Source organism: Athene noctua, chromosome 1 (assembly GCF_965140245.1).
Source record: "Athene noctua chromosome 1, bAthNoc1.hap1.1, whole genome shotgun sequence".
Lineage (NCBI taxonomy): Eukaryota > Metazoa > Chordata > Aves > Strigiformes > Strigidae > Athene > Athene noctua.
This window is the reverse complement of record NC_134037.1, coordinates 161,502,527-161,529,829: the sequence shown is the minus strand read 5'-3', so window position 1 is coordinate 161,529,829 and position 27,303 is coordinate 161,502,527. Positions and strand designations below refer to the sequence as shown.

Below are 27,303 nucleotides of genomic sequence, written 5' to 3'. Positions count from 1 at the left end.
TTAAAGCAAATTGCAGTCACTCCCTTCAAAGCACACAACTCCACCCCAATATTGTCCGGGAAAGGAGCATATGAAAATGAGTGTTTTGGTCTTTGCTGGCAAATATTTTGATACTCCTTGGAAGACCTTAATTTGTTTTTCTTCCTTCACTCTTGGTCTGAAGCCAATAGAAAGCAAATCAGCAGCCCTGATATCTGATCTAGCTCCATTCAGGCATGTTTTTTTAAACAGTAGGACTTTGTCATTTATACATCTGAAGTGCTTGTACCATTGGCAGTAATTGTATTCTCTGTAAAGCTATATACACTGCATGTTTTTAGTTTCAAGTGCTTTCCACTTAAAAATCACAGACAGGTTGCCCCAGCTGCTTGTTTGCTGGGCTGTGCTTACTTAGATGGATGCAATTTGCAATCGAGATCTTTTCCAGTGAAGTGCTCCATTGAAATGTTTCTTTTCCGAGAGCTTCAGCATGTGATCCTGTGACTAGTCATCATCCCAGATGTCAGACATTTCCCTGCTCCCTTAAGTTAGGTGAACACCTCCCAGATGATATGTTTTGATTTCAAGCTGCTGTTCTAGCAGCTTTCCCCCTTCCCCACTTCTACCCCCTCTATTATATTTCTCAGGAAGAATTGCCTCTTCTTGGCACCAGGCGAACAAAAAGTAACCTAACCCTGTATTTTACGTTGAGGATTTTGGTTAGGCATGTTGCCATTTGTTTAACTCGAGCACAGCTATATTGCTTGTGTTAGTTTATGGTTAGCTCAATCCCTCTAGAAAGTTTCTTCAGCTGGGTGGTCCGTTGGGATGAAAGCAAGGTAAGTTTTGGGGGGTCCTCAGCATATCATTTGGGAACAAAGGAATTAAACACTGCAGTGCTTAAGAACTGAGACTTCCTCCTGCTGCTGAGGATGGAAAGTGGGCATCCACCCCAGATCTGCACAGGTGTCAGAAGCTGTATGCAGAGACCACACTGCAAGAGTCTTTACTGGATTACGGATTGATTCTTGTTCACGGTATTATATACTTTAGCACCCCTTAAAAGTCAGTGCTAAAGCCAGGGAAGAGCCGGTGTGCTCAGGTCCTGTGGTAGCGCTTCATGCTGTTTCCTGCGAAGGGCCCTGTTGTCCTATGTGCATTCTCTCGCAGGCTTGGATTTCTCTCATGCTATTAAAAACCATAATCAAAACATCCTCCCCCTTCCCTTTACTTTAGCTCTTAGGGATGTAGAACTAACTTTGTGAAATTGAACACATCACAAACTGATGCCACAACTATCCTGAGTCAGTGAAAAGCTCTGCACAGTACCTTGTAGAGAAGGGGAAAGCTGCCCCATGTATTTCCCTGCAGCTTTATGGGTGACAGTTTCATTTTCAACATTTTCAATCTCACATCTGACAAGTCCTCCAAGGTTGTACTTTCCTGACTGCTACAGGAGTCATGATAGCTTAACATGGAGTGAAGGAGCCCAGTGTAATACTGAGGTAACAGCCATATATATCAGAATTGCCTGCAAAGGAAATGGGGTTGATGGGTGCTTGATACGTTGGTGTTTGTTACCTGCCTGTCCCGCAGGAACAAAGTGGATGCAAATCTCCTTCCCATATTCAAATATCTTCTGGGTGCCTGGCACCCAGTACGTTGTGTGTCTTTACAGGTTGCCAAATTACACTATACAGCATTCACCAAGAGAAGTTCACAAAGGAATCCTGAAACCAAAATCCATTGAAATCCATGCCTTAAGACTTTCCCAGGGATTATTGCCCAGAAACCTGTGACTGTGATTCATCCTTTCATAATGAGAGTGAAGCTTACTGCTAGGAGAAATATCTAGAGGTCTGGGCTAGTATGTTTTTTGTTGGGAGTAAATTTAATTTCAGAGAGCCATGGCCAAAACTGCTTTCTTATTAAACCACTCTGAGCAGCTCTAATAACACATATAAGGGTGTGTTTTGTTTTTTTAAAATTTTGATTCTTTTAGACATCTGAAGAACTGTTGCACAGGTGTGGTGAGCGCACAGAAGTAGGAACTAAAGCTGCTTGTACATATCAGTACCCAATTTCTTTGAATTCCCCAAGGTAACAAACCCAGCATCTCAGCCTCATATCCACATACAAATTGCTGTTGGCTTGTAACTGTACCTCACTCGACTTGGGAGCCCTCGTAGGAGGCATAAACAGGATCCAACGAATCCAACAGAAAACTGCAGTGTTGGTTTGTGGCACTCAATTTAGTTCTCCAAAGCTTGCTGTAAATCTGGTGCATCCTGGCCATTTCTCATATAATACTGTCCTGTTATTCACAGCCTGTAGATATCTTCAAAATCTCCTTTCATATCGGCTCTTAGCATCTAGTTGAGGGGTTTTGTTCATTTCTGCGGTAGCACATCTCCTTCGGGTCATTATTATAATCCCTCTGACTTAACAGTGAATTATGTGGACTCAATTCAGCACATTTGTAACAGTCTTCAAAACTGTATTTCTTCCAGACAGAATGAGCTATGGAGTTGCTTTTGTGTTTCTCCATTGCAGCTCTAAAACCATTTCTCCCACTCAGGTTTCAGCTGCAATTTATGATTTTTCTTTGCTTCTTGGAATGTTTTGACTCTTTTCAAGACAGATCAATCTTCTAATGCATTCATTACCAGGTGTTCAAGTTACTCTGGAGAAAGGACTTCATTTTGATTTGGAGCATGTTGTACCTTAACAGACTGCCTTAACCATCAAATGATGGTAGAGTCGGTACTGAAAAGAAAGGAAAATCCGTATCAGGCCAATCTTTTCCTATATAGAAGCTTCAAAGAGACACAAGGCACACAAAAGCATGCAAACCACCAGGCTGCTTACCCATCTATTTTCAATGTATTCTGTGGTGCTTGCCTAACTAGCAACCAGACAGGTTGTGTGCAATTTCAGGCTGTTGCTGAATGTGAATGCCTTATTGCTCTGTTACTAAACAGGATGGGGAATGGAGGAGATGTATTCTCTTGGAGGGAGCCCCTTCCAAGAAAAAACCCACTCAGTCACCTTTTACTAATGAGTACTTTTAATGTAATGGTTAATTTAGAAAGAAGTATTAACCACATAAGGGACTGTTTATATTAGGGAAGTAAGAGTTTTCCTACTAAATCAGTCCCATGTGCCTAAAGTGCCCATGAATCACTTGGTGTCAGTCAAGCAGGAGAAAGTGATTCACCAAACCATTTTAATAGTGTCTGTAACAGGGCTGTTGGTGGGAAGTTTGGTAAGTACATTGTTATTGCAAGTGCTCTGAATGTGTTCAGTCATGATCCAAAGAGTTGGGCAAGGCTTATCCCATTGAGTGGTCTCTTGCTAACAGAGGCCAGTACCAAATATGTTCAAGAAGGGGACAAAGACACTTGGAACCTGGCCCAAAACTTTTTGCCTGATTTTTGCTATCTCAAGGTAGACATTTTTTTTCTAAACCAAAAGGTTTTTTTCTGTATATCTTCTAAATCTAGCAAGACTTTTTTTAACAAATGTGTCTGTAGCGGACATATAGAGGTATGAGTATCATGTGAGTATGCAAAAGCTACAGCACTGAGTACTTTAGCTTGATGTAGCTTGCATTACCGTTTTATTCTTCACTGGCTTGCTTTGCATGAAACCCAGTATTCATGTGAGGAAAAAAAATATATATTTAAGTGGGTTGCTGATACTTTCACTAATATTTTACCCAGTTGGTTTATCAGTTAAATTGTTCTCTGTATTTGAGGATGCTGTGCTAATTCCATTTCATTACACTCAAATGCTGTTTGGGCTGCTGTAGCTGTCCTGGCACGTGGCCTGCTTCCTGGGCCTTGCAGCATTCTTCTTGGTAGCAACAGCACCATTTAGTCCGTCTCTGATTTCTCATTCTGTGGCATATCTTTCCAGTGTCAGGCTTTCCACCTTTCCCTCCTCTTTCCCTCTATTACTGTCTGCTGAACCTCCTTTCAGAAACCCTGGGTATTTACAACTGATATGGTAGCACTGCCAGTGTAAGAAATGGTGCCACTCCTCCGTCATCTTCAGCAGCGGCAGGGATCCCAGATCCTGGTGGAAGCTGTGCTACTACTTACCGCCTCCTCATCAAGGCACACAGTGTGGCACAGTCGCTACAGCCTGTTTAGTTCCCTTCTGCAGGCAGTGGTCTTTATGTGGCTTTCTCCCTGCTTTCCACAGAGCAATCTTAAATTGAAGGGCAAAGCCCCCTGTTTATTGTCTCTATGGATTAAGACCCCTTGTGTTTGCAAAATGCCAAGAACTACTGTTCCCATTACTTCCCTATCTTTCTGACTTGGAGGAAATACACTTTCTTTTCTTTGCTACATGCTTTCTACTTGGTGTGACCAATTTAATGATTTCCACCTCCCTCTTGCTTTGCCCTCTTGTCGTCCCAGGCCTGAAGCTAGGTAAACACCAGTGGGAGGGCTAAGCGAGGCAGCACAGATTTTAGTTCCCGTCTTGCATTTGGTTCCTGGCATGGTCTTTCTGGGCAAAAATATTGTGTGGAGACAGCTGTTTGCCAGCCTGAAAATACAAACCACAAGATCTCTGGTGAGGTACAAAATTATCAGGTGCACTGTCCTGAATCTTAGACGGAGCTGAATGAAACTTTTGGGGTTTTTATCCAGTGAAATAAAACAGAGTCCCTTGATGATAGCAATTACAAATCCAGAGTAATGGGCTGGTGATTTTTTATAATGTGTGTATAATGTCCAAAACGGCAGGTTTCAGAAATGTGCATTCTGCTGTCTTCAGCTGTCTCCAAGCTCCTGCAATGTGTCCTGATGGAGGCCACAGGGATGCTGGGCAGGAGTCAGAGGGGTGAAGGCTGAGCCATGTCTGTAGTTCGCTCTTGGCCTCAAGAATCTTTGCCTGGGAACTCCATCTGCTACGGAGTGAAATACGTGTTTCATTAGCAAGCCTCTGTGGTGCATCCTGTCATGGACCTGGGATGGTAATAAGTCTTCCTTGGAGGAGAGAGGTGTTGCTGTCACTTGTGAGGCTCTTTGAGAACCTGAGCAGGAAATGTTAATAATTTTTAAATAGCTCTCATCAAGGTTATACAATGTTTGCTTTGCTTCTGGGCAGTAGCCTGTGCTGGCCATGTTAGCACTCTGAAGATGGACACAAAAGCTAGGGGCTTGGTATCCACATCGATCTCATCAGTGGAGAGCCACGCTGCTCACGGTGTGAGTTGGGATGCTTAACTTTCAGCAGCCTTGTTTGAAAGTTTGCAGGAGTATTTCTGTGCCCCCAGCGATGTGTTCATCAAACCCTGCTATGGTTTCTTGCTTGGCTTGGGAGTGTTACCCCTTCAGCCTTGGTACATTTCTGCAGAAGCACTGCAGAAAAACCTCTGTACTTTCTGCTGAACTCTTAATTGAATGCTCTTCAGTGTGTGGATTATAGCACTGTGAGATGGCCAGAGCAGATGCCACTGCTTCTTGAGAGCTTTTCATACCCTCTGATGAGAATGAGCTGACACTGTAGCAGGAACTTGGAAGTCTGAGACCTGTGCAATGAATGCTCTTAACCCTACTAACCCTGAGACCTGTCTTCTCATACAGTAGACTTCTGAAAGCTCACTCAGTGCTACATTTCATAATGCTACGTTTCATAATCTATGAGCGGGAACAATATTAGCAGACTGTAGGTTTTGAACTGTTCTGACCTTTGTATGCTCAGACCCTCCTCCTACCAAAGGGCTTGCATCAGTTATCAAGAAGTCTTTGATACGGGATATTTAAGAGAGGAAAAGAGAGTGCAGGGAGCAGAGGGAGATTAGGGGCAGGGCTGCAGCGTTATGCTGAAAAGATTTTTTGACCCATCCAGGCTATCATTGGCATTATGGTAAAGATTATAAAGATGTTTGCAGAATGTACTACAGTTTAAGCTCACGAGCGTACGTAACATTCACTCTGAGTTTTCCATCCTTTCATTGTTTTATAAACAGTAAAGTGTTTTGCCCATGTATCAGTTACTGAGTGTAGTCCCCATTTCTGGATGGGGAAAATGAGGCAATTAATGCTGTCTCATCAAGGTTACACAAGACGGCGGCTGTGTCACATTGGGATGAGGAACCTTGAGAGCCTGCATTGCAGCGCTATGCTTGAACATCTCTGGGTGCGCTTCTGTTTCTGAAAAATACTCCATCTGCTAAAAAGCGCCACAAATGTTTGGTATATGCACTGGCTGGCAAAATTACAAATCCTGTCTCCCTCGAGTTGGTGGTCTGTTTTAGTAGCTCTGTATTTTTTTAAACCGACTAGTTCTAGTTAAAACGTGAGATATGGTTCTGAAAAGTTACATCAGCTAAAATTTTGGAACCAAGTATACTTTTTGTATTGCATGAAGAAAATAATTACAACAGAGATTGTATATTTATTAAATCATTAACCTAAAATAAAAATCTCAAAGCCTCAAATAATTTCTGTTGCCACCATTATGTAACGTTCACTGCAGAATGCAGATTTGTTTACGCTATACAAGTGATGCACTTTTCCCCTTTAAAATAATTATGGAGGAAGAAGGCCCCAGAAAACAAATGCAAACCCCAGTCATCCTATGGGAATAAATATCCCAGTGAACATGGGGGATCTGGTTCAGTTCTTTGGTGCTCCGGTTTGATGCCAGTGTAGCTTGTGTTGGCAGAGAGGCAGTGCCTTGGGCGTGTGAGCATCGAGTGGCTGTGCCAGGCCTGGCTCCCTGACGCATGGGGTCTCAGATGGAGTGCTGTCATCAGAAGTTGCACCATCCAGCTTTTTGTGATGGAGTGCAAAATCTCGCTTGTGGCAGTGTTTTGTAAACACCGGTTTCTGAGCAGCACCGTTTCCCCTCTCCAGATATCCTTCCTTGTGCTGCAAGATATGGGAAGATAATTAGCTTCCAAAAAACAAGTGTATTGGAACAGCAGGAAAAAATGCGTGGTTGTGAAAACTGCTCTGTACGGGTAGATGACTGCACTTACAGGAAGCCCTGCTCAGCTCATTCACAAGCAGTGGGAGTAGAGGAATATTGGCCTGTCCAAAGCACCTTGTCTATCACTATGTGTTGCATTAAATAGCCAGACTGACTAGGATAGCTGTGCTCATTGAGGAGGGAAGGAAGCGTTATTCTTCCAGCTGGACTCCGAATCTCCCTTGAGAGGTAGCGTTTATAAAGAATGAGCCCATCCGTTACAAATTAGTGTTTTAAAAGTTAGTCAGATTCAGCAACACCCCTCCCCTCCCCCTAAGGTTTCTTCATCCAGCTCTTGCTCCACAGGAGGAAGATTTCAAACAGAGCTTGGTGGAGAGTTTCTCAGTTTCCACAGAGCTGCTCTTGAATATGTAGAAAACTGGTGCTTGAACCCAACAGCTAGAAGCTTGTTTTATCTCAAAATAAATACTGCGTTCTGCCACTTCTCAGAAACTCATTTTTTTGAAAACTTCTAAATCAAGCACCAGCTGTTCTTGTGGGAGAGTTAGAGGCTGAAATTTCTGTTGTTTTGGTCATATTTCTCACCTCTTTGCACCTCATTCGCTGACTCTTTCTTCTCCTGAGTATCTAGCATAAGATCCTTGTCTCCGCTTACAGGGTTTGGCCTTTATTTGTCCTCTTTTGAAAACTGCCACAGATGCCTTTGGATGCTGAGATGCTAGTGGCTAGTCTGCTTTGGGCACCAGCCTTGTTACAGGGGGGCAGACTGAGCCACTAAACCTTCTTAACCTGAATTCAGTCGTGTTGTTTCCTGTCTTGCTCAAGCCCGCCATATTCTTGTCTCTTCTAATCCTTCAACTGCAAGTTCTTGGGGACTAGGAAGAGTCTCCTGTTGCGGTATTTTGGCAGGGTCTATCACTGTGGGATTTGAAAGGGGATATCACGTGGCCTGTCGTTAGGATTTGTGATGTAGGAGTGACACAAACCAGAAATAATCTCAAATACATTAACTTCTCAGGAGAAAAAAAGTACCTTTTTTGTTATATAATTTGCAAATTACAATCTTGCGATGTCTAAAATGTATCTTCAGCTGTAGGTGTGAATGTACAATATCAATGTTTTCTTCTCAAAATGCGTAGGTTGATTGCTGCTTTTCTTGACACTGCCAGTTTTTGCTACCATATGTTCTCCTTTTGCAAAACCTTTAGCACTGTTAACTTAGCTCAATGTAAACAGATGATGCTGCGTCTTATATTCCAAAATGCTAAGGCTGTAGAGGTACCACTTGAAACTGTGCATATGTGACTGGTCTTTTCTAAACTGTGCTGGAAGTTCTTGCCTACCCCACCTTTACTTCCAGTTGTTTGTCTTCAGAAGTAAAAGAGACAAGGGATTTCCAGTGCCAGCCAAAACGGGGATGTAAAAAAATGTAGTGCCACTTGGGCATTTCAGGTTCTGTTGGTGTCTCCAGGAGACCAGGCTCAGCCAGGCTCTTCATTTCACGCTGTGTCTCTCTTGCAACTAGGATGTCAACGCGGGCGAGGGGAGTGAGTTCACCGACAGTGGGATCGAGGGAGCAGCCACCGACACTGACCTCCTTTCTAGACGCTCCAATGCCACCAACTCGAGTTACTCCCCGACGGCCAGCCGGGCTTTCATCGGCAGTGACAGTGGGAGCAGCTCGACGGGCGATGGGCTTCGCCAAGGGGTATACGAGAACTTCCGCCGAGAGCTGGAGATGAGCACCACCAACAGTGAGAACCTGGAGGAGGCCGGCTCTGCCCTGAGTGATGAGCAGAGCAGTGGCACCCTCAGCTCCCCTGGGCAGTCTGACATCCTCCTGACGGCTGCTCAGGGCACAGTACGGAAAGCCGGTGCTCTGGCAGTGAAAAACTTCCTGGTGCACAAAAAGAACAAGAAAGTGGAGTCGGCCACGCGCAGGAAATGGAAGCACTATTGGGTTTCCCTGAAAGGTACAGAGCAAGCGTGCAAGGGTTTATCCAGATGCGCGTCTGTGGTGTCCTGTGGGTTGTGCAGATGAAGAAACCAGTAGCCTGGACTCTTAACAAAAGCTGCTGTGAACTCAAGTATAATTAGCATCAAGTGTGAGGAAGTGGTCCTGATGTTGTTCCGAGGGGGGTTTTGTTTAATGGCTGTTGATGTGCTCACATTATGGCATGCATGTAGTCCAAGACACATGACTGTGGTGCACTGAAGTGGGGTTCAGACCCTGCTTTGGGTCCTGCTGGCAGCACCTAGGGTGGCTTCTCTGAGCACTGGGTGTTTCCTTTAAGAAGCATGTCTATAGCTTGCCGACAAACTAAATACCTGTGTGCAGTCACAGGCATGTGACAGTGGGAGTTTGCTAGTGATGGAACTGGCACGTGTTCAAACAGGGGCTCTGTCTTTGTGCATTCCTCTTGTAACTGTTGTGCTTAGTGCCATTGGCCTTTCCTTCTCTGAGATGTGCTTCATGACTATAAACACGCAGTGAGTTGCAACACGTCCATGGTGTGGACAGGAAGCCATGGTTTGGTCATCAAGGCTGGCTTGTGACTTGGGAGATGTTGGTTCTGGCTGTGTCACCCATCTTGCGGTGAGCAGCCTTTGGCACCCGGCTGCCCTGCCGGCCTCCTCAGCTGCCTGGGCCACAGACCCTTTTCTTTATGAATTTTTGCAGTTCCCGCTAGAAGTGTGCTCCAGCACTGTTTGGAGTCTGAGTTCTTGTAAATGCACAAAAATGTTAACAGAGCAGTGAAACTCAGGAGCTGGCCTCCTAAAGCGACCTCTAATTAATCTTCATGCCGTTGCATTAGCAGTAAAACAGGAAGCAACGCTTGCAGGGTTTTGGGACTGGTGTCGCCCTCCTCTGCTGTGACCAGCCTTGTCTGTGAGCCAGGGGAGGCAGAGCCATGTCTCCTGCTGTAGGTGGGATCACCAAAAAGCTCAGTACAGTTAAAGCCCTGTCCTCCCCACAGAGTGCTTTTTTTTAGATTTTTTTTGTTTTTACATTTGCAGCGCTGTTTTAAAACCAACAGCAAAATTAGGTGCCAGCCATTCCTTGGGATGGTTACAGAGATTGGGGAAATGAAAGAGGAGAGAGAGAGAGAGGGATCAGGGGCAGCGGGGAGCCCTAATCTCCTGTGAGGGGTGCCCTGTGGCAGGAAGGTCTTGCTGTGAGGAGCAGGCAAACAAAGGGCCATCTGGGAGGAGAAAGGGGAAGGATGAGCACAGAGGCAATGTTATTTTGAAGTGCTTTGACTCAAGTGGAGTGTTTGCTCCTTAAATTGCTGTGCCTTAATAATGTTAGTGTTTAAACGAGGCTTTGAAGTTAACAGCTGCTATTGTTTGGCTGCAAATAGTTTCTTGAGAGGCTGGGTAACAGGGCATCCCTTTGCACTGAGAGGGCTGGTTCCAGTGGCAGAGAAACAGTGTGCCAGTTTTAGTTTAAAACAGCTGTAGATAATGGGAAAGGTGGGAGAGAAAGAGACCCTTGTTTTGGAGTCTCCTAAATTACAGACTTCCTCTACCTTTTTTCCCCCGCCCAGAGAATTGTAAAGATTAATTTGTAAAACCAAGCAGGTAGTTTTCTGTCCCAGCTAAAATGCCTTTTTGCTTTTTGTCGTATTGCTGTGAGTCAGAGCTGAAATGTTATAGTGGAATAAGGAGTTGGTTTATGCTTTTTGTTTGTTTGTTGGGTTTTTTTTGTACGTCAGTCTTTCAACGAGAACAGCTCATTCCAGTCCATTTTTCTTCCAGTTACTCATCTGCATCCAGTAATTAAATTGCTTGATCTTTGCCTTGCAGGGACTGTGGCAGCTGCAGGAGGCTGAGGCAGGGCCATGGAGGTTTGCCTGGGGACCTGTCTGCTCAGCTGGGCCAGTTCACAACACCCTGGCATTGCCAGGGGAGACATGCACTCACACCTATGTCTTCCTTTTGGTCCCCTTGGTGGGACAGGGTAGCCATAGAGGGCCCCCACTTTGGATTTATAATGATGTTTCTCATTTGGAGCTGTGTTTTACTGCCTGTGACTTTCTTGGCTTGTGTCTGTGGCTCTATTTAGGGCAAAGAAAATGGCCTGCTGGGGCATGGCTTGATGTACCATACAGCTTCTGGTGTGCCTCATGGTGTGGAAACCACCACTTTGTTGGGCTGAAAACTGGACCATTGCTGGTGCTCTCCACTGTGGGCTGAAAACCTGAACAGGCCCTGGCAAATCCTCTCTTATCCCTGTGACAGCTTTATGATGATTTATAGTCCCAAGGATTAGCACTGAATAGATGCAGGACAGCTATTGCGTTTAACTGTGTTGCTTGCTAATATAAAATTGTTTCTTTTAGGATGCACGTTGTTTTTTTATGAGACTGATGGCAGATCTGGCATTGACCACAACAGCATCCCAAAGCACGCTGTCTGGGTGGAAAACAGCATAGTGCAAGCGGTGCCTGAACACCCCAAGAAGGACTTTGTCTTCTGTCTCAGCAACTCCCTTGGGGACGCTTTCCTCTTTCAGGTTGGTCCAGTTCGAGGTTTTTACAAAGTTGTCCTCTTTTTCTGTCTCCAACCAAGGAGGAAATCTTAGCTCTGGTTGAAATCAATTTAAAAATCCTGCTGACTCCAGTATGTTTTGGATTTTCCTCTGGCAGCACTAGGGAAAGGACACTATATATTAGGTATATGCGACACAAGAGACCCAACACCACATGTGAATTACTGTCAGATCTGCTGTTTTTATTGACTGACCGGACCGTCTTTGTGTAGATGGTTGGTACAAAGTAAGAATGAAGAAATATTCCTACATCCCTGTAAAAACAGGGAATTTTGCATGGTTTGACAATGTGCTTGTAGCACACAGCCCAGGCCAGTTACCATATAGGACGTACAGTAGTGCATTAAACGTGCTGTAACATTATCTGCACCTTGTAAGAGACAGGAACCAAAGATGGAGAGACTTAAGGGGTTTACAAGACCAAGAGGAGTTTGAAGTGCGAGGAGGTACTTGGACCTCCAGGTGCTGTCCCAGTGGTGCTGCAGAATCCAGTTGCCCCTTGTTCATACAGACTTTAGTCAACACCTGGCTGTTGCCTGAGGGGAGACTTAAAGTGCATGTTTAGTTTTTTTAATCAGAAAATAGAGATGTATAAATTTCACACAGTATGTTTAAAAAAAATTCCAGTACTTACGTCAAAGACCATACATCAATTGATGTGTTTCACTGGAAAGGATTTCTGTATTTTGGTAACTACTGCTTCCCTGAGTGATTTTTAGGTTGGCATCCACTTTCTTATTGCAAGTTATCACTAATCAAGGTGTGAGCCAGCCTGCGCTGAGGTGGTGCCCTTTCCTCCTCTTTTGTTTCTGTTTTCTTCACTGGAGGAATCCCTTGTTTATTTCTCTTTCCAGTGACAGTTCAGAGTTTCTTGCCTTCTTAAATCAGAATCTATTCTGTGGTAGGATGTGCTCTCATCTCATCACTCCCCTATACTCCAGAGCACGTCTTTAAAACTGTACTGTCTGGCAGGTCCTTGCAGCTGTCCTAAAGAAGGGGCTAGATTCTTAAACCAGTGCAAAATAAAAAAGCCTTACTGACTCAAAGGAAGTGGTGCTGGCTTACATCTTGAAGAAACTGAGTATCTGATTGCACACTGAAAAAAAAAAAATTTTTTTTGTGTCGACTAGCTTCTCTACCACCTGTCTGATTCCTCAGCTCATAGTGTAATATTGCACTGCCCCTTTCTACTTCATGCCTTTCCTGGGCAGGGTACATGTATTTTGCCACCTGGAGAGCTTCGTCCAGGGGGTGAGTGTAGTGCTTATGGTCTTGGCATGTGCTTGAAAGGTTGTGGAGCACCGCCTACTCTTGATTTACTGATACGAGCTGTAAAACCTTTTCCATGCAGTTTTCTAAGGAAAAACCTTCATTCTCATAAAATTGATGCTAGAGGATGCTAAGTACTGAAAAGGTACGTTTCTTTTGTGGCAACACGAGGTCTTATTCATTAAGAGCCCTGTGTCATTATGCCATGGGTAGATTTTCATGTAACTTTGTGGGAAGAAGCAAAAATGAGCCTTTTCAACTGAAAAAACCATCATTTATATTGCCTTGTTGAAATTTTTCCTTGATGTGTCCCTTCTGCCATAGAACCCATGCATCCCTAGTGAAGCAGAAGAGAAAAAAGGGGTGGATTTGGGGAGAAAGTAAGGAGACCAGCTGCAGTGGTGGAAGTAATGGGCAAGTGACTGAGCTGTAGGACTTGATCTGCTGTGCTCAGAGCAGCCAACACACGTGTACGGCTGGCTGTTCAGCAGCGTTACTTAACTGCTCATGTCATACGCGTCTGTCCACACATAACACAGTGCTGTAGTAGCGGTTTTGATGAGAAGAAAACACAGAGCTGCAGAAGACTATTTCTGTCCTGTGGAGTCCGTGTACTTCGGGAGAAAAACAGGGTTGCTTTGTAATGTGTACAGATACTGGACATCTTGTAACAGGCCTTCCCACTACTTTGCACCTAGAGACATCACATACCTCCTACACGATGATTGCTTGCTCAGTCAGTTCTTACCGTGCCTACACAAATCCATTACTTGCAGATGTCACATGCATTTTCCAGGAGCTCAGAGCAACTTGTGACACCACGTACTTATGTATCAGATGTTTGCAGCTTGTTTATGTGGTCCTTTCCATTGAGAAGCGAAGTGATTCCCCTTGCCTACTCATCTACCAGAAGAGTCTTCAGCTCCTAAACTCCATTCCAGATTCTTTTTTTCCCTCCCTCTGCCCAGGAAACCAAAAAGAAAACTGAATCTAATGGTATACAGATTTTAAAAGTGATTAAGATAAAAATATGACCTCTTGCTGTTACAATTTTGCTAGGAATTAACAAAATATACTATCTCATTATATATCCAGTGCTACTCTCTTCTCTACTGGGGGCTAGGTTTCACCATCTAACTGTAAGCAAAGTGTCTTCCATTCTGCAAATAATTTCCTTATTTTCAGCAGAAGTTCCTCAGCAAGGGGGTCTCAACATGCCTTCAGCAGTGGCAATAAGACATTGTAAGCCCCTATCTGTGAATGAGAGTTTGTTAATATCATTACCTGGACAGGGAGACTGGCTGCTTTAAGCAGTACGCTTTGTGTGGTGCCAACTGGAGAGGAGAAAGTTCGGAGTAAGAGATCGGTCTTTCTGGTGTAGACCCTATTTTCTGCTTAGGACTTCTCACTTGAGCTAAGGAAAGTGATGTCTTTCTGGGACATGTGTGTTTTATATCCTTCAGTACCACAGGAGTTTTGGGAGCATCAGCTTCAAGTCTAGCCTGTGCATACATGATTTCCAGAATCAGGCTTCTGTAAGAATCTCTCCTTGGCTTCAGTAAGCCACGTTCTTTGCTGTTAGTTGTGACCTCTAGGAGAGCAGTGAGGATGACCTTCTTCATCTATGCTAGCAACTGGAGAAGTCATACTGTGCTTGTCTATTAATAGATCAGGTATCATCAGAAAGTTTAATTAGAACAAGGTGGTTTGGCACCTTGCTACTTTTTCAGGCATGAGCCAAATACCAGTGTGATTACTGCTAAAGGCTGACACTCAGAGAAAGTCTGCTGCAACTCTGAGTTGGCTGTAAATTTTGTTCTACAACCTACTGTAAAAAGGAAAGAAGTTTAGTGAGAAGGCTAAGAAGATTTATTTTTTATTTTGAAAGTTTGGAAAAGGAACGCTTTAAAATATTCTCTCTGTGTCAAAAATCTCTAATCAGAATAGTGTTCTTCCAGAAAAATATACTGGTGTCCCATGCCCCAGCCTAATATCTCACAGAATCATAGAATGATTTGGGTTGGAAAGGACCTTAAAGATCATCTAGTTTCAAACCCCTGCTATAGGCAGGGATACCTGTTGCTCAAAGCCTCATCCAACCTGGCCTCCAACGCCTCCAGAGAGGGGAAGTGTTCCCTTTTCCCAGGCTGTTATGCCCATGCGTGGGAAAGGACAGTACCAGAGCTGTAAAAATCACAATGAGCCTGCCTTTAATGATAACAGGGTTGTCTTCAGAGTGCTTTGAGATGTTCAGAAAGGGAAAATTTGTTTGTCTATGCACTGTAATAAAGCTACCCATAGATATCATGGTCTCATTTTATGCCATTAATTTATCGCTAGCTGTTGCATGCCAGAAAAGCTCTCCATACTGTGAAGGGCACAGAGGCTAGTACATTGCCTGCCTTAAGGAACTGGGAGTTTAGGAAACATCGTTAAATGTTGAGCTACAAATTATGGCAGCATTGCATTGAACAAGGAAAGCAATTCCTGAGACCTTGCTGGGAAACACTGTACAGCTGCAAAGCAGAGATATAGGTGTAATTCTAAGTGCTGAATGCCTAGTGCTGAGTTAAAAATGGCCCGCTTAAGAATGATGGGGGTTTTATTGCTTCTCTCGTAAGTGGATTTAAGGCTTTGAATCTTAAGATCAAAGGGAAAGGAAACTCCTTGGAATTGCATTTGTTAATCTCCAATCAATTTTAAAGAGGATCCTGACTTATTTTCCCCCTCTTTCCCTCTCTTCAGACTTCTAGCCAGACCGAACTGGAGAACTGGATCACAGCAATCCATTCAGCTTGTGCAACCGCTGTGGCAAGGCAGCATCACAAAGAGGACACTGTCAAGCTCCTGAAAACAGAGATAAAAAAGCTGGAGCAGAAGATTGATATGGATGAGAAGATGAAGAAAATGGGTGAAATGCAGCTGTCCTCAGTAACAGACTCCAAGAAGAAGAAGACCATACTGGATCAGGTAATCTCGCTTGCTTCTGTGAAATAATCCCCTAGCAAATATTGAAGGCCTTCTTCAGATTGGTGGTACCGCTGTCTGCTCCCACTATGCCATGTGTGTGTGCTGGCAGATCTCCCCAGAGCAGGCAGGATGTGTGTTGGCAGGAGAGCTATGCTGGGTGCCCTAGTTGCACTGTTTCTCTAAACAACCTGCACTAAGGTACAGGATGGGCTGTCTTCTCCTGGCCTCCACGCAAGGGGTTTGGCTACCTACTCAGAGGTCAAGTGAGGGTTGTAGGGGAGTAAAAAGGCTACCAGGCCATGGTATGCAGGATGCCTTAGGAAAGAGCTGGTCACAGACTGACAAATGCTGCTGTTGTTGTCTTAATCATGGAAGAGGCTGGTTCTTCTGATGGCAGATGGGATGCAGAAGCCATCCCTGGCTTCTGCTTGTTACACGGCCTGCCTTGACCTCATGGCTGCAGCACTGGCTGCCCCTCGGGACCGCTCCTTTTGACTTCAAGTGAACAACATAGTTGCGTTTCAGAAGCAGAGAGCCTAGAACAGATGTCTCTCCCGCTCACAGTGGCACCTTATTTTAGGAAACTAACATATGGCTCCTGCTTCATTAGTTTGTAGCTCTTTTACTGTGGCTGCCAAACAGGCCTGTAATGCAAACCATAGGGAGCGGCCGGGGCCCTAATGTGCTAAACTAAAGAGATTTTGTACCCCTGGAAGCCTGTGAGAAGGGAGGAGAGAGGGGGAGGATGCTCGCCTCAGTTGAAAGGACTTCATCAAAGGCTGTCAATCCCAGTGAGAGGGCAGAGCAGTCTCTCTCTTTATGTAACTCAATTTTTCTAAATGCTTTGGAACTGTTTCCTATCAGCAATTTGAATTATTTAAATAAGTCCTTACATAGGCTGATTATAGTGCTCTTCTGCTGATAAGATTAATTATCCCCAGCGTACTACACTTTCCCAAGTATGGCGAGTTCCATCGGTGCTTACAGCAACACTGCTGCTGTGGCTGCTGATTTGGGGTGCTCTGTATGTGGAATTTTGTGGGGTTTGGTCTTCTTGTTTCTCAGACGCCCTCAGTACCTGAAAGAAGCCTCTTAAGGGACTGCTCAGAAAACAATCCTGGAATATAAAGAAAAGTAAAAATGAAATTTTAATTCTATTGATTAGCGTTGTATCAAAGGAGCAGTTGTCCTGGGAGAAGACTTCTACCATGAGCATAAAAAAATTTGGTTTCCATCGAATGAAAATTTTTTTATTATTTGTATCCTTTTTGGGGTTGGGAGGTTAGGGGAGAACGGGAAAGAAGGGGAATCAAGGTTTCTTGAGTGAGATCAGCATTGGTGAAAAAGGTGTGTTACTGGGAACAGTAGAATTTTTTCAAGGTATTTACCACTCTGTTCTTCCTCTTCTCGCCTTCTTTTCTCACGCGTCTTCCTCCTCAATCTTCGCTGTACACAGATCTTCGTTTGGGAACAAAATCTTGAACAGTTCCAGATGGACCTATTTCGGTACCGCTGTTACTTGGCTAGTCTCCAAGGAGGGGAGCTCCCAAACCCTAAAAGACTGCTTGCTTTTGCCAGCCGTCCAACAAAAGTTGCGATGGGCCGTCTTGGAATCTTTTCAGTCTCGTCGTTTCATGCACTGGTAAGTTTGAACAGAGGCCAGGGGTCATGTTTGCCAACCTGCAAATTGCTTCACGTGTCCATTGCATAGATCACGTTAATAAACAGCAGTCTGTACCTGGGGGGTGATCCCTTACCTTAGTGTGCAGAATATTCTGCTTCCTGAAAAGGGTGTGTGTCCTGGATATGGATTAAAAAGGAGATGCTTGCAAGCCATGGCCCTGTGGAAGTGGAAGAACCATGTTTCTCCTAAACATGTGATTTTGACTTTCCAGATCTGCACTATAAGCATGCTTTCTATAAACAGATCTTCCTGTTTATAGAAAACAGGCTCATCTCTAATGTCCGTGTACATGGGCTTGATCCAAAAGTCCTGTGAAGTCAATGGGAGTCTTTCCGAGGCCCTCAGCATGTGTTGGCTTAGACCTTCATGGGCATGGCTTCCTTTCTACCATAAGGATGAAACTACTGACCAATTAGTCTAATATCCGGTCTCCAGTGATCAACACCTGATGCTCAACCAGGGAGCGGAAATGTTCTTCTTTGCTACTTATGGTGCGACAAATAATGTTTTAAATGGTTGTTTAAATTTAAATTATGTAACAAACAGCTCTTAAAAATACAGGGCAATGTACTGCAAAGTGGTGGTTTTTAAATGTATTTAAATCAAGTTCCTGTAGTTTCAGCTTGGACTCATGGAGCTTCACAGAAATAGCTGAGCTCCACTGTTGTCTTGTAGATGTCAGCTGTACCCTTCAATTGAATCCGGAGCTGTAATTCAGTCAGGGGCGTTTTTATTCTTTTATATATGAAAAGATTAGCGTCATCATAATTGCTGGTGAATTTATATTTTTTTTTAAATGGCATTTGCATTTATGATTATTTTTTTGCATTTAGCAAAGCACTGAGCATTAGGCTGAAAAACAGTCTGCCTCTTCATGCTGGTGTCTCTTGAGAGCCAAGTGAAAAAAAATATGTTTTGAATATGTTGTGTTGGAAAAGACACGTGCTGTCTTCTCCTTTAAGCAAACTCTCGTGTCCTCCTTTGCCCTCAATAGCATGAAGATGGTGCAGTGAGTCTAAGACTCGAGCTGGGTGCTGCACGGTGATACTGTGGCATCCCTAGCTTTCCTGAAGATGTTCTTCAGTGCATTAGTCAGAGGATGTGCTAAGTCTCGCAGGTGCCTCTGCACAAATGTCCCAGGTACAGCAAAGAAACACCTCACAAGTCCAGGCTGTGGAAATGGAGGTGCTTGCAGTAGTGTTTAAGTTCTCCTTTTCCTTCATTTCTCCGAGTTTCCCAAGGAGAATCACCATTATTCATACAGTGACGGTTCCCTGGGTACACAAGCCAGCCTTGTGTTCGTCCTGTCTTTATATGGGTTTTTGTATCTGCTGCACCCAAACAACCAGTTTCTCAGCTACGTAGCTTGGGGCATCACTCAGAGATTCGGGTGTTCCTGCTGGGGTTGCCAAATGACAGTCACTTTTTGCTAGTTTCGGCTGTGGGAATCCAGTACAAAGGTGTTCCAGGAAGCGTACAGCCGAGTCGGCAGGGTGGGTCTGTCTGTCTGTCTAGCTTCGCCTTGCACTCCCGTTCATACCTGCCATCTCCTACCACTCCCTTTTTTGCAGGAGAGAAGCTGGCTCTCCTGAGGCCACCTCCACATGGGAAGTCTGCTTAAACTTTGGCCTAAACACCTCTGACTAACGTTGCACTAATTTCTACTATAGATTTCTCATTTGGGAAATGCTCCTCAAATATTTGGTTTTGGTAAAGGCAAATATCTTTGTACTCCAGAGGGGTTGCCACAAGCAATTTTTCAAGTACCCAAGCAGTTAACACTGCTCTAATCGAAAGGGCCATTTCGGCTCACTTTTTTCTTCCTGTGCTTTGCTCACTCCTTTAAATATTGCTATCGTTAAGGAAGTGCAGGTTTTAAATACCTTGACCTATTTGCAAGCTTTTATCTGGCCTTGTAGGAGCTATGAGTCAGTTCTAGGATGCTCAGAGTGCTTCCACAGGAAAGAGCAAGGAGAAAGACCTGACTTTTTGGAAGCAACAGATAAGTTTGGAAATCTCAAGTTTCATGTGTCCATCTTTGAAGCCTTGTTAGAAAAAAAGAAAAGAAGAAAAAACCCCAAAGCCTTCACTGGTGCTGAGTCTTTCATTTGTGATGATTAGGCTGCTTTAAAATATCTCAGATTAAATGCCAAAAAATGGGGTGGGGTGGCACTGTCCATTTTGGTTTTTGATGTTTGATGTTGGAAGAAGTGAGTTAAATTGCAGTGAGAAGGAAGCAGCCTGGCAGCATCACCATTGTCCCTATTGCGAGTACACATTGTTGCCATAGTATTTGCCCTTTTTTTCAAACCAGATTCCAGTTTGTTAGATTATGTAAACCACACTGCAGTGGGATGCTGCAGCCTTTGATTTTAAAACCATGTGGCATTGACAGGTGGCGGCTCGCACAGGGGAGTCTGGAGTGAGGAGAAGGACGCAGGCCATGTCCAGATCTGCCAGTAAACGGAGAAGCAGGTTTTCTTCTCTTTGGGGGCTGGATACTACCTCGAAGAAAAAGCAAGGAAGGCCAAGCATTAATCAGGTAAGTGTGTGGAGGTTTGTGATAAGGTTATTTTCAAGGCTTATTTGTTAGTGTGCAGAATGCAACTCATGCAAAGAGTCACTTGCATCAAGCACTTACACATGCAGCCTTAACCTTGCCTGTTTAATCTTTCATGTCATATAGTCATCTCATTCCACATTCTCTTAAAATCAGTGACTCTAATTACAGGTAAGTATACAACAGCTCCTATCAAACAAGGTTTGGAGTTCTCACCTTCTTTGGCTGAATTGGTTGCATTCCTACTGTTGTTGCATTTCTGGTGCTTCTGCTTTTGCTGGAGATACTTTCCCTAAACTCAGGAGTAACAAAGCAGCAGTATAGAACAGATATAACTTTGGAAGGAAAAAATGTGCAGACTTGTTTGTTTCTTTAAATTATGAGTTTGTAGAATACTTCAAAAGTATCTGAGTTTGGGGACAATTTCCTAAAGCAACAAAACGCTTTGCATTTAGTAGGGACAGTCTCTGCTTTGTTTCAGATTTTTAAAAAAGCAAAAGCTGAAATGTTTCCATCCTGTCGCTGCCCAGATCTTTCTCTAGAAGATGTGTTTCAGCGTGGTAGGAAGGTGCTTCTCTGTTATTCTTTCCAAACATCCCTAATTACAGCTTTCATTTTTTGAGAGCCATACCTCATCTAATTGCAGGAAATGTTGGCTTCGCTTTTCTTTCTCTTCTTTCACTTTTTGAAGGGAGAAAGGCTTGGGACACATGTTCTTCTCTGCCCTGTGATTTCATCTTCCTTCTGTTAAAGCAGCAGTGGGTGTTTGTTTTGTTTAGCAGAGGATGAATGCTGCAAAATTGTTTAGCTTGTTTTTGGTGAGACATTAAAAGTTCACCTAATATATAGTGGCTGAGTAAAAGCTCAGGGTTTTGCTGGGAAGCAGCAGATGCCTCCGTGAGCGCATTCCTAATTCTTCGCACTGGTGCTGTGGCACCCCTGTTGCTTTGTACTTGTTTTCCCCAAATCAAGCGCAACCCCTTGCCCTGAGCTAGTACCCTGCCCATGCTGTGTCTTCAGACCTGTTGGTTTTTTCCTGAACTTACTCTTTTTTTTTTTTCTTTCAGTGGGGATAAATGCATTCTTCACGCTTCCTCCTCCCACCCATACCTCCCTCACTCCTCAGTAAGCACAGGCGTGAAAAGGGATTTTGTTCCAGGTTAAAGGAAAGTCATACTGGAGAGAATCAAAGATAAAGTTTTGAGAAAGTAGCAGAATGCCTAAATGTAGTGCCTAAACACATTTCCCCTGCTCATGTGTAGAAGCATGAAAAGTACTGCAAAGTTGAAGCAGTAAACTGTAAATCCCTAAAGCGCAATGTTCTTCTCCCATCCTTCATGGTCCCTGCTTCATTTTGGGTACAGAATAGTTAACAGCCAAACCCAGAAACTTGATCATAAAGCTGTCCTGATGTGGAGCTATAAAACTTAACTTTTCGGTTTTAATTATAAGCTTCTGCTGCACTAACAACCTGTTTGTCTGTCTGATGCAGTCCTGTGCTGATTTGGGGTGGATCTTGTAACTATTCTCATTCTGTCATTCCTTCTGCATGGAGGAGTCCTGTTGATTTTGGCTCTCTGGCTCGTGCTGGGTTACCAGCTCTTATTTCATTAGAGAAGGGTTACACTGACTTGCTGTACTTGAATGTTTGCGGAGTACTTTTTGGAAGCTGGTTTATTACAAAAATAGCCAGAAGCAGAGCCCTTCTGCTGATTTCTCAGCCTTAGCAGAGGTAGAGAAGTGTTCATTTCCCCCACTTTACAGGTGGGGAAACTGCACGAAAGGAGATAAAATTTATCCAGCTCCACCAAGTAAGTCAGTGACAGACCACTGAGCAGAACTGGCCTCTAATCTTTGAGCGTGGTGCCCCATTACCAGCTTGTCCTTCACCCTACCTTCCCTTTTAACAATCTGATATTTTCCTCTTTTGTGTCTTGAGATGAATGCTTTTATTTTTCAGTTTGATTTCCATGATGGATGTTAGATACACTGTTCTTCCCTTAGCGTGTGCTGCAGATGGCGCGGAGGCGCATTCATGTTTTAAGTAAGCAGAGTTGCTCTGTTGTTCCTCAGGTGTTTGGTGAAGGAGTTGATTCAGTAAAGAAATCTCTTGAAGGAATCTTTGACGATACGGTCCCGGATGGCAAGGTAAAACACTACCTCTCCAGCTGCCTCCTTTGCCCCATTTGCCTAAATGCAGAGTTGACTCTGGAATGTGAGAGGGGATGCGGAGCTCCTGGAGAGGATAGGACCCTCTGTGTGCTGTAGGGCTTGTAGCTGCTCTGGGAGGGTTTGAGCTGGTTGCCCATGGTCAAAAGGGCTCACTGTGTGTGGCATCCCAAGCACAGCTGGAGGTGTCAAACTCAGAGGGGAGTTAGCACTGCACGCCAGGGAAATGCCTGCCCACAGGAGGACCCGGACGCTGCTCGTTCTGGAAAAAGGCTCCTTGTGGCAGCCATATGGGGTTTTCATAATTCAGTGTTGGCACAACTATGAAGCACAGGGGTTTTCTCTGTTTTGTTCTTACGTGCTTCTGTGTTTGCAGCCACAATTACAACTGCTTTCTTTTTCCCCAGAAAAAGTCAGCTATAAAACAGCATTAAGACAGTGCTAAGAGTCACATTCTTCATGTAGTGAATGTAGGTTTAGCTGCGTGAGCCCACTTACAGGAAACAGGGATTCTGCTGTTCCATCACTTCCTGGGGATTTACAGCTTGGAGTGCAACTTGAATGTATAAAAGACAGTAAATTCAAAATAAATGCTGAGATTTGCTTTTTTGCCATTTCTAGGTGTAGGGACTGTAGTATCTGCAACAGTTGTGTTGGCCTTGGACTGATTTACCCAGAAACACAGTGCATTTAAGTTTTAAGTCTCTTTTTATCACTGTTATTTTTGTTACATTCCTAGCATTCCCAATAGCCATAGGGTGAAATCCCAGGAAAAGCGCATTGCACCAGCGTAGCTGTGTGGGTGGCATGGGAAGGCACACTTTGTACTGCTCAGGTAAAACTGCAAAGTTTCCTGTCCAGACAAGCCTTCAATCTAGGCTTATGCACAAAATGTTTTCTCTGTAAGAGGGCTTTTTGAGACAGCATATAATGTTCCTTACACTTGTTATTGATGAAGAGGGAGATCGTATTTTCTGGTAGAATCATAATGGATTTTGTCTATTTAGAGGGAAAAAGAAGTGGCACTGAGCAGTGTCCATCAGCACAATCCCGACTGTGATATTTGGGTTCATGAGTATTTTACGCCGTCTTGGTTCTGCCTGCCGAACAACCAGCCTGCTCTGACAGTCATCCGTCCCGGGGACACCACACGAGATGTTCTGGAAATGATTTGCAAGGTAAAGGCTGCGAGCGTGCCCTGGAACGGGGTGAAGTGTCTACAACCCTGAGCCCTTTCGGTTGAACCTCATAGCAACTTTCTCATATGCCAGTGCTCAGACTGCACTGTGGTGGGTGATCAGTTGTATGTTAGATGAAAAACATGAATTATACCAAAAATCTCATACTAGCACTACACAAAAAAAATTCCTACAGGTGCAGCTAAACTTGGCATGGGTGTAGGGAGAGGAAGGCTGACTAGTTTTTGCCTTTACCAAAGGCCTATGTGCATGAGCCTCTGAAGTGTCTGTCTTTCTGAAAGTGCTTGTCTGCTGCCACCTCAGGTACACACCCACCCACCCACTCCCCCTCCACTGGAGATCAAGCTATGTGCAGGACCCTTTTCCTCTCCCCATCTGCCCCCCAACATCCTGGCCCCCAGCCCGCTTCCTTTCACTGGACCCTGTGTAGCACGTGGTGCAGCCGCCTTGTCCTTGCCCAACCACCCGGGTTCCCCCACCTCTGCCAGGCTCTTCCATGGCCCGTTCCCTCCTCCGCCAGGTGAGCAGGGTGATCTCACCCTTCCCAGGTGCCAGGTTGTCCTGTTTCCAGGTGCTGTTCCGTCTTCCTTCCCCCTGCTAATTCCTCCCTGCCAGTTGGCGTGGGGGAGGAAGGCACGGAGAAAACAGCAGCACCAGGAGTAGAAGGTGCCTGCGTTTGCTGCCCACATTGTGGAGTCAGACTCGCCTTGTGTAGGTGGTGGGAGGGAAGAGAGAGGAAAGCTTTTGTCTGCATTTGGGGGGAGGAAAAACCACCTGGATTTCTTGCAAGATGAAGTATAGGAGACATTGGTCCTTAAAAAGAGGTACATCTCAGCAGACAATTTGAAAGCTTTGACAAATTAAATACAAGCTTTCAGTTCTGGCAGCTACATAATGTATGTTTTCTCCTAACGGGCTGACTGCAAACTAGACCCAACTCGTGTCACGTGCTGTTCTGAAAAGTGAGTCCTCTTTTGTACAACAACAACAGCAAAAGAAAAGAAAACATTTATTACTATTAAGAGCTTAACTTTGGGGACTTTTAGAACATGTTGCATGTGTTTCCAAAGAGAGAGAAGGTGAGAGAAAGGCATTTGTTTGCCATAATTATACAGTGTGCTCGTCTCTCTGCCAGGTGCACTATTAAAGAGCGCTGCAGCTTGTGAAAGCTCTTTATTGTATTCAGGAAAAGATTACATTTTTGGAGAGAGACATAATAGGGAAGCTGGATGACACATTATTAGTAATGGTTTATTTTTAGGATTTATATTTTCCTTTAGGTAAGAATGATTAACTCAGTGGGGCAAATCCTTAGCTGGAGTAAGTTGGTGTAGCTCCACCGGTCTCAGTAGGTGCCTGCTGAGAATCTGGTCTCTCACTGTGTGATTGCTGTGGGTGGCAGTGTATAAGAAGGGGAGGTGGATGCGTGTTTGTTTTTTGAAGAGCTGTTATCTGTTTCTTTCCATAAGAGTTTTCAGTCTGGAAAACACTGATGAGTGCTTTCTTTTCTGTAGCATTTAATAATCAATCTCTTTCTTCTGTCTCTTGCATTCAGCTCATTTTTTCCCCTTTAATATCTGATCCACATCATTTCACATCAGTTTGCCATCTGCCATCTGAGAACCAGTCAAGTTCTGGTATAGTAAACATTTCAAGATCTACATTTCATATAAACCTCTTCATGTTTGTAGATGCGGTTAAATCTATCTGTGCTATTAAACTGGGCTTGATTATTCTGTTGGAGAACATTAAGTGCACTCAAGTCATTGCAGAAAATGCGTTCTTATGCTAGCATTGCTGCTTGTTATTATCCAGCAAGTTAGGTTTTGGAGGCTGCTTTCTGACACTTTTATGATTCAAGATTGGTGGGAGGAGAGTTTAAAGCATGTTTTAAAATGGTTTCTTGAAACTTTCTCCTAAGATTTAACTAATAACAGCACTTGGAAGGCAGGGAAAATCAGTGTATATGCATTAAATTGTTTCCTATGGATAATACTGATCAGTGTGAACATGTGTATATGTATTACTAACATTTGTATAATGATATGTTTTAAAATTGAGTAGAAACACACACACACACATGGATTTAGGCAGAGCCAGGATGGAGAGAATAACACCAAAAATCAAGCATGGAAGACTACAAGGCATTTAGTCTTTTGACTGAACTGGATAAAAAGTGAGAAGCAAAAAAGGTTCTGTTTTCTCATGATTTGCATTTTTCAAACAGACCTGCGTGACAGGCAAAAAGCAGATTTCCCCCATGTCTCTGGGTCTGTGCTCAAAGTCTGAGAAGCTACCTAAGCCTGATGCTATGCAGGCCTACTTTGATTTTGAGCTGGTGTTTTCCTCTTGAAAAAAATTTGGCCACACAAGTGTGAAGCCAGAGTAATACGGTGGGATGGCTGGTGTGTTTCCGTGATGCTGTCATTTCAGTGCTAATGAAGCTCTCCCCCACCAAGCTGAAAGAATATGCCTGTCCTTTGCTTTAACTAGAAAGGAGATGAAATGGATGAATAGTTTGGGTTGTGTGCCCACCCGCTACACCACGTGAAGCCTGTTGAATCGGATCACACCCCAGGCTGTAAATTTTTCTTCAAGAGCACGTTGGTTAAGCTGTCGGGTTGTGCTTTAAATTGGGTTAGCTGCTTAATTTAGTCCAGACATAGCCAGAGTTATTAGGAGAGAAATAAATAAACCAAGAAGCTTATTTGGACTGCTAAAAGGTATTTTGGGTGGTCTAGAAAGGATATTAATATCATTAAAGCTGCCCTGTTTCTGCTCCCACCTTCCTGCATCTGGATGCAGCTAAATCAGCAACAAAAAAAGTGGGTTAATGGTATGGCTTTTAGGGCAGACTGGCCATGTGCACTTTAAGAGGACCTTCTCCCTTCACTTCAGTAGAAAATCCTGCCCTTATTTTAAACAGTTTAACTAAGGTACAATTTCGAGGTAGAAAAAGCCTTGCTGCAGCTATACAAATGTTAATTAACTAAGTGGGGTGGCTTATGTGCTGCACCATCACAGCTTTCATGGTGATGACTCTCCCGGCCAGACTTGGATGAGATTGCAGTGTAGTGGATGAATGGCATCCAGCCTGGTTGATGGTGTTTCTTGGAAGAAATGAGTGGCTCAGAATAGATGTGAGTTTTATCCAGTGACCTCTTTAGATGATGCTGTGCTCTGGCATAGTTTAGGGCTTCAGTTGCAGCATTGGTCATCTTGCGTTTGGCTCCCTTCTGCTCTCTAAAATGGCCAGCACACACAAGAAAATTGTAAGCAAATGTCCCTGCAAGACAGGTGTGAAAATGGAGGCGTCAGCGGTCACCTCCACACCTGATGCAGTGCCCATATCAAAGCAGGCAGAAGCCCTGTCATTGACCGCCGCGATGATAGACCAAGCCGCCGCCTGTGGGGAAGGTTGCTCTGCTCTTTTAAGATGCTATCAGGGTGCAGACGGTGTATTGGGTTGCAGGCAGGCCTGAGCACACCCTGCCCCTGCCCCCGCCCCAGGGCGGGTGGTGACTCTGAACTGGCAGTGGTGGGGTGCCCCCCACCCCGCAGGGAGCCTGGGGTGACTGAGCATGGGCTCCCTGCCCTGCCAGTGCAGCTAAGGCAGCTCCTGGCCTGTGCCCGATGGCTGGAGGCCCCAGACTGGGTAAATTCATGTCCCTCTGCAACAGGTTGTGATTTCTGCTGGCCTGGGGCAGGCTGGAAAGCGTCTCTTTGGGTCTCCTCTGCAAGGGGAGGACACTCAGAGTCGCTGCTGGAAGCGACACAAATACCCAGCTGCGGACAGGGGCTTTCTCCCAACCCCGGGCTTTCTCCCAACCCCAGGCTTTAGCCGATGACATGTAGCTTGCCACAGCCAGACCTGTGCTGACCTGATTCTCCATGAAGTGAAGCACGTGCATGAGAACTTCAACACAGGTGACCATGGGAAGATACACTGTGGTGGCAGGAGGAGGCTGCCAGG

General features: G+C 44.4%; 1 protein-coding gene across 15 annotated transcripts in view; it reads left to right on the top strand.

The window, feature by feature from the left end:
* The window catches only part of TIAM1 (TIAM Rac1 associated GEF 1), a 189,340-nt gene that overhangs the window by 112,874 nt on the left and 49,163 nt on the right, over nt 1–27,303 (top strand). For all 15 annotated transcript variants that reach the window (XM_074902654.1, XM_074902626.1, XM_074902643.1 and 12 more), the window contains 7 exons: nt 8,453–8,900; nt 11,271–11,443; nt 15,494–15,718; nt 17,175–17,360; nt 19,798–19,944; nt 22,036–22,110; nt 23,139–23,309. In XM_074902654.1, the coding sequence (XP_074758755.1) occupies nt 8,453–8,900; nt 11,271–11,443; nt 15,494–15,718; nt 17,175–17,360; nt 19,798–19,944; nt 22,036–22,110; nt 23,139–23,309 (1,425 nt within the window). The remainder of the gene's footprint in view (nt 1–8,452; nt 8,901–11,270; nt 11,444–15,493; nt 15,719–17,174; nt 17,361–19,797; nt 19,945–22,035; nt 22,111–23,138; nt 23,310–27,303) is intronic.